The following is a 7737-nucleotide window of genomic DNA, read 5'->3' on the forward strand; positions in this document are numbered from 1 at the left end:
TAATGATGCGGACGGTCTCCGAGAAGGGTGAGACAGGAGGACGGATGCCAGCCCCACCACCCACACTCCCACCATTCTGGGGATCTGGACGAGGCAGGGGGCGTCGGGACATGCGGTGGCATCGCCTGATGTCTTTCTTGAGCCGGTGCACTGCAGCGCTGGAGTGGAGTTTGGGAGAGGAGGTGCTAGAACCAGGCTTGACAGAAAAGTGTACATCCCCAATGTGAAGGGCCTCCGCTTGGGCCCGAGCCTGCGGTGGTGGGGAGAGAGAAAAAAAACAGGGTCAGAGATGCAGCCTAGGTGCAGACAAATCCCAAATCGGGCACTGCTCACCTCAGAACAAGCACTTACCAGTAACACCACTTCACATTTATACCCACATCAGTGACAAGCACACGTACATGCCTATGGACAACGGATAGCTATGGCATAGCCCCCATACAGTGGGGCACGGGGCACTGTCTATATCCTTTTTGAGCAGCTGCTTACTCCCCAGGCACATGCTTTCCCCAGGAGGGGAAAATGCTTTCCCAGGAGGAAACTGCCACCCTTCAGCCACGTTTCAGGGTTACAGTTAATGGTTTCCAAGGCCACCCTTAGTCATCGTCAGCCAAGGCACACAACCCTCCACTGCTGGCCAAACAACCAAGCATCCTCCTAGGCATTGGGGCCATTACTGTTGAGTTAGCATCCAAAATTACATCCTAGCCCTAAGGCAAGGGACTGTATCAGGTCTCCTATGGAATGAAAACAAGGGCGAGAGGAAGAGTAACGCATACTCTCCCACAACCAGACTCATCTGCTCTGAAAAGCATGGTAGAAGGGGGTTTTGAGGAACACAGATAGAAGTGAGCGAGGGTGGTCTGATAGAGCTGTCTTACCTAAACACAAGAAATGCAGAGACCTGAAGCTTAATCTTATCTAGAGACCATGAGCAAGTTGTTTATCCTTACTGTGCTGTGGAAGCAAGGTCCAGTGTTTAAAGCCGGAGACTGGCCAGCTGGACTACAAGTCAAGTGTAACTGCATTTCTGAAGAAGAGATTGCCTTGTCTTTTTTAGCACCACACTTGTTCAAAGCCTACTAATGAAAGAGAGATGGAACAGCACCAGTTCAGCTGCTCAGTGCCAGCCATCCCCAAGAGCCAGGGCAGGGGAAAAAGACTTTTAAGCTCTTCTGATGCTTGAAGATAGAGCCAAAACCTGCCCTGTTCATGCACAGTAACATTTTCTGTCAGCAGAAACAACAGTTTCATTAGTAAGCTGAGGCAGTCTGATCCAAAGACCCTGTGGGCGTGGAATTCTAGAATGTGTCCTTACATCATACCTTGTCAGAGCACAGTTGCTTGCAGAGCTCAGCTTCCCATCTGCACCCCACTCCCTGCCCAAGGAAACCCCCTTCCTAATTCCCTCGCAGAAGCTGTCATAGGCAGAAGTCACCCAGGCCTGGTGGGGACAGGCAAGCCCCTCTCTGCCTGCCCATCTTGTGAGCATCTTCCCCCACCTCGTGGGCACAACGAGAACTGCAGAGCCAGAGGACAGCTGCTTTTCCTCCACAACTTTTCCATCCCATTGCTCCCTAGCACAGGCCAAGATCAGGATGGCTTCTTGCCAGCTAAGAGCTTAAGCACTCCAACACCATCTCCTTTGTCACCCTGCAGGCTGTGCCTCCTACCAGAGAAACGCCTGGGGAAAAAAATGTGCATGTAAAGGCAGGGAACTAACAGATCTAAGCGTGGGGCCCAGGCCAACTCTTGCACAATAAGCTCAAAGCCCTGCCCTACATCCCCAGCTTTGCTGTCACCCAGTGCCCCTCTTCTCTTACCGAGATCCCCATGGGAACCACAGAAGACCCTAAACGAGCAGAGAACAGAGATGCTAAGACATTTAGTTCCTCCCTGGCTAATGCAGGGTGATCATGCCCTTCAGTACGACTTGTATCCTTGCTTTAGAAGGGCTGCAAAGATAATGCCTCCTTCCCCAGCTGTAGGTGAAAACACAGACTGAAGGCTTGTCTGAACCAGGGACACTAGACTTTGTCTTAGTGTCTTAGCTGACCGACAAAGAAACAGGGACAAGTAACACCACTATCGAGGCAGGCACAGACGCTCTCCACATTAACCCTGGGCTGTACAAGGCTGTTTCACCTCATCAGAGGGAAGCATCCACAGCATACACAAACCACAATGCTTCCTGCTGGAGCGGGAAGCATTCCAGTGTCCAGCTAGTTTCTCTTTGCTCAGCCTCGTGCATTACTCCATGCCCCACACTGACCAGTAAATGGTTAGGCACAGCTCCTGTCCCAGGCACCCTGCAGGCTGGAGCACAGCAGCAGCACCAGACAAACTCCCTGTACCATGTATCAACTCTCCCAATGACCCACAACTCGGACACTGCAGACCCCATCAGGAGGTCACAGGCACAGCCAGATGCATGTCAAGGGCTGTGCTTGTTTCCTCTCTTCACAGGTCCTTCTGAAGCAGAGGGCGGACACTGGGACAAGCTACAAGTTTGCTTTCTGACACTACACGCCAGCAAAGCCTGTATTAACAAAGTGCAACACAATGTCCTGTTCCCAAATGCAGGACAGGGAAGCCAGGCAGAGGGTACAGGCAGATGTGCCAGTAAAAATACTTGATTCACAGCTTCAGCAGATAGACACGGGAATCCTTCAGGGCCTCTCCCGCTGCCAGCACCGCTCATCTTCTAGATTAATTCCCTATCCTGTAACCATGCCTTGGCCTGAGCAGCTTTGTCCCCTCTGTGCCACTCTTCTCGGAGCAGTCTAATTGCCGCCCGCGCATAGTGCTGCCTTCCTTCACCTGCGTGAGAAAAGCAGCAGCCTCCCCCGAGGCTGGGGGAAGCAATCACAAACACCCACAGCTGCCTTATACACCCCAAAATTCCTCAGCAAAGCTTCCCATCACCCATATTAAATGAAAAGTGATAATGCTGGGACAGTCACTGCCCAGCTGCTTCCCACAGTCCTGCTGATTTTATTTTCTTAGCCTGGGCACATTAATCAGCTTCTGTCCTGTTCCGACAGAGAGCTGCCTTCTGCTTACACAGTGGCTAGCACAGAGCTGTGGTCCATGGCTAGGACTCTTCCAGAACCACAAGGGTCTCTTTTACTTGCTCTGTGTCTGCATTTCCAGTTACTTCTGGGACAATTCCTCAAGGCTGAAGCTGTTTCTAACTCATGTTTCAGCTCTCTGCATTTATTAAATTCCAGTTTTGGTAGACTACACACACTCTTTGGCCATATCATTAAGAAAGAGGGTAAACTGGAATCCAACAGTCCTCCCCTCTGGTGCCACACTGCTATCCCCTGTGACCAGCTTCAAGACGAGCTCCAAAGAGCAATATGCAAATATTCAACTTACCTTGAACTTGTTTTTCCAGGTAAGGTTTCAGGAAAAATAGTATCAGATGCTTTATCTAAGACCAGCCCTGAGAAGCCCTCTCACTTGCAAAGCTCAGTATTCCTACCACAGGATCAGGTTTATTCAGGCATCAGCTATACAAACTCGAGTCTCTTCCCTGCAGTGGATAGCACATTTTCTGGGCTCTCCTCCTCCTCCTTCCAACTTTAAGTAACTTGCTACCTTGGATTTGTAGAGGACTGAGCATTCAGTTTTGTCTGTTGGAGAAGGACTTCTCCCTGCTACAGATCCGTTACTTGATCACACTCACGAGCCATATAGGCATAAGGTCTTTGAAAAACAAACACGTTTAATCCTTTCAGCTGTGTCACCACAGTTTGCTACTTAACTCAGAAGTTTTCCAAATGGAAACCACCTCTCTGCTTTTGCTGTTTTCACCCGCAGGATTTGCTCACTGCTGAAGAGGTACTCAGCATGTATAAGAAGTAATTCACTCTCTGCTTACAGCTCAGCCTACATCAGGATGCAGCTTCTGGAGGCTTGCTGCAGTGCTCTGTCACGAGAGCAAGCCAACTGCTAGGATTGCTTCCCTTCCCCCCCTTCTCTTTTGGGATATGTATCACCTTTATTTAGCTTGCACAGCTCTCCCTCATCGCCCCTGGGAACTAGTATATCTCCCCTATTCCCTACTATTTCTGAATAAATGTCCCTTGAGGCCCACCAAGCATATTTGTTCATTCATTCCCTCAACGCACTGAGGCACACAAGCACGTACATGGACACGTGCTTAGAAAAGCCTCTCTTACCTGATTTGTATCAAAACCTCTGCAATTTGGAAGAAAAAAAAAAAAGACAAAAGAAAGAGACCTTGTAAGGCAACGGATTTCTAGTTAATTATTTCAAAATCAAGCCATTTCCAGTAGCGCTGCTGCACCATAGCAGCGCTACTCTCTCATAAATTACTGGTTCTGCTTTGTCTTTTATTCTCCACCTGCATTCCCACAGTCCTTGCTCCAAACAGCATTCGCAAGAGCTCTTCTTTCGCCTTTTTGGCTGCCATTCTGCCTTTTTATTGACCTCTTTCTTCTGCAGTCTTCCAAGTGACAAGGCAACAGCAAGCCAGTTCATAGCGCAGTTCTCCCAAGCAACACTGCCATAAACTAAAGTTTCCCTACTGGATGGAGGACAAAATGCTACAAAGGGGAACGGTCTGTTTTCAAACCACTCGGGGATAATTTACGAACAGGGAGGAGATCAAAAGAAGCCAAACTCCATCTTTAGAGTTCAAGGAAGGGCAAAGTGACGGAACATCAAGCTGCTCAGCCCCTTCTTCCCTCTGTCTCCCACGAAGTCTCTCCTTTACTCTGCTCTCCCTCACTTCTTCCTTCCCATTAACCTTCTCCAGTCTTTTCACTGTAGTATTTACAGCCACCCTGACTAGGGGGCTTTGCCTGCCAGCCACCCACTGAGCCTGCAGACTGGGCTCTGTCTCTTAATAGCACTTGCTAGACTTTATTAGATTAGCTGGCGAGTTTTGCATTCCACACAGCAGAGTGCTGAGGGAAAAGCAAAATAAAAAGAGCGAACTGAGCAGGAGAAAAGAGGAAGATCACTACAGCACGCACTGTGTCTCTTCTTAACCTCACAGCAGCTTCCACCCTGACCTGCAGCTGAACGGCCTGTTCTCAAGGATGACTTCTGCCAGACACCTAAGTAGTAAGGTAAGAGCCTTATGTACAGCGCTGTCCATTTTGGACCAAGGACGCCGCTTTCCACGCACTAAGCACAAAGCTTGCGGCATACCAGCAGCCTCCCAAGAATTACAATCTCCCACCAAGCTTGATCTCAGCTGTGGGAAAGTTTGCCCCTAGTATGCAGAGGATAAAGACCCATTTCCTGCCCGACTTGGCAGTTGAAGTTTGCAGGGGTCACTTTCAACACCAGCCATCTTGACAGTGATATTACAAAGCCTGGCCTGTAATTTCCCTTTGCAGTCTGATCGAAAGGGCAAGTGTTAGACAGCTCTCGGCAAGAGGAGCCTGGCTTACAAAGGCAGCAGGTGGCTGAAGATGCAAAGATGGAGCTTTTCAAAGCTTTCCCAAAGGCGTGGGCCACTAACCTGCCAGAATGCTTTCTGCAAATCCCGCTGGGTGCCTATCTGCAGCTTTTGAGAACTAATCCCAGGATAAACCTAGCCCCAACTGCACACTGAAACACCCACACAAGCCAGGGGACTGAGTGGTGTATGGAGGCACTTATCCCAGTGCCTTACTGGAGGCTCAGAAGCCTAACATTAAGCACTGATACACATGAAAAATCCTGGCAAGCCACTGAGTCGAGGGCAGGCTAGTCTACCAATGCAGTCCTAGGCCGGACTCCCGCTCAAAACATCGCTGCATACAGGCCTAATCTGTTCAGTTAGCAGATCAAAAAGAATATTGTTCTAACTTCCAACTCCAAAGACTCCCTCTGGGATGTAAGAATCAAATTTCTTCCCCTGCTTCTGAAATTCTCACTGGCGAAAGATTCTGCAGCTGAAAGAACTGAAAACGTTAGCAATGTGCGAGGCAGAACCAAATCCTGCTCCTTCTGCAGCGGCACTGTTCTGCAGGGCTAGCAGAGGTCAAAACCACATCCTCAGCATATCAGAAGAATTGACTGGGAGATGCATACGACACAAACTATCATGCTGGACTCTGTCACGTTTCTAGCCACAGTTGTGTTGCTAGTGGTTTGCCTGAACAGAGCTCAAACAAGTTCAGATAGGGCTGGCTGAGATAAAGCTACTTCTCACTGCCTGGCCTGAGGTGTTATTTTTAGGGTAGGATCTGAAGTCAAGTAGAAAAACATCAAGTCAGAGCGCTAACAGCTTCACCAGCTCCGTTTCCCAGAGCTGCAAACCAAGCCGCTGTGGTAGCACTCTGCCCTGCCAGCCTCTCCCACAATGTGGCACCAGCCTTCAGTAGAGCTCATCTCGCTCCCTATCGTGATCCATCTTCTACAAAGCACCAAGCCAGCTCTGCAAACCTACAGGTTTTCAGTAGCGTTTGAGGAGCTGGCAGAAGGAAGGCGTGCCACAGAAACGTGTCAGGGACGTGATTCAAAGGATGTTGTTGAATAATTCAGGTTCCAAGCTTATGGGGGTTTTAAAGGGCAACGGGAGCAGAGGAGGAGTGAGTGGGTGGGTTTTGGTTTTGAGTTCGGGGGTTGGTTTTGGCTTTTTTAAATGAGTGAAAAAGGGGCAATGGATTTTGCCATATCACACTGAGATCCAAAAAGAAATGAAACTGGTTACACACAGTAACATTAAAAGCAGAGCATAAACACTCCTCTACCGCTCTGAACAATGTCAGGTGTTTGGAATACCAGTATTTTTTAATTCAAGCAGAGAACTATTTTAAGCTGGTGGTTTCCCTTTAAGCGTTCCTCTGCATTGTTGGAAACCTAAACACGAGGGTTTCATTTAATGCATGACTGCCGGAAAGAGAAAAACCAACTAGTCTAGTTTCCCTGAATAAAGTGTAGAGGTGGTACATATCAGTTATGTTTGTAGTTCTCAGTCTGCAGATACAGAAAACTGTTAGCAGGCAAGCAGGCAATGAGGAAGAAGGACAGTTCCGTCAGCAGGACTTTCCGAGGATTACCGCGGTCCCCTGGGTTTTACTTGGGGCATCAGAATACGCCGGTTTCTGCATTTCTTCTGTATACTTCGTTACGTCCTCTTAAAGCAGAGGAGAGGTGACACCCTACCCCTCAGCGCTCTTTCCGGTGCTCATACAGTTAAAGTGCTGCACTGACTTGAGTAAAGCTCCTACTGCTGTCAGGCAAAAGAAAGTATTAACCCGTTTCACAGATGGGGAAACATGCACAAAGGCTAAAGGACTTGCCCAAAGCCATAGGATGACTTGCTGATAGCGATGCCTTACCACAGGGTCCACCCTGGCTGCTCCACAACTTTACACTGGATCAAAACCAGGGAAGTTCTGAACTCGCTCATTTGTCTTAATTGTACAAAGGTATGTTGATTCCACATTCATTTAAAGTCTGAGATTGAGAGAGTTGGAGAGGAAGGGGGGAGCAAAGCAAGGAGTTTTGTCTGTAGATCAACAAATCCACAGAGCTCACATGGCAGTCATGCATCTACCAGACTTAGTTAAAAAAAATGAATTAAAAAAATTGCGGGGGGCCCTGCACTAGCAGGTACCTCATTCTTCACTGCAAGCAAGCAGAGATACTATGACTAACACCCTCTTGCAGAGATGCTGGGTCTGTCAGAGGGGAACTGGAAACTTCAGCTGCTATGCTACACAGAGGTGAAACACTTCTCTGCCTGCACCCCCCCCCACAACAACACCC

The 7737-nt window shown here is 48.8% G+C and overlaps 1 protein-coding gene across 1 annotated transcript in view; it reads right to left on the reverse strand.

Moving 5' to 3' along the window:
• Positions 1–7737, reverse strand: part of CBX6 (chromobox homolog 6) — a gene marked incomplete at its 5' end in the record, with an annotated part of 9317 nt that overhangs the window by 826 nt on the left and 754 nt on the right. Inside the window, one exon of the mRNA XM_010136810.1 lies at positions 18–250. Coding sequence (XP_010135112.1) covers positions 18–250 — 233 coding nt within the window. The remainder of the gene's footprint in view (positions 1–17; positions 251–7737) is intronic.

The sequence above is a fragment of the Buceros rhinoceros genome, unplaced genomic scaffold (genome assembly GCF_000710305.1).
Source record: "Buceros rhinoceros silvestris isolate BGI_N320 unplaced genomic scaffold, ASM71030v1 scaffold17275, whole genome shotgun sequence".
Lineage (NCBI taxonomy): Eukaryota > Metazoa > Chordata > Aves > Bucerotiformes > Bucerotidae > Buceros > Buceros rhinoceros.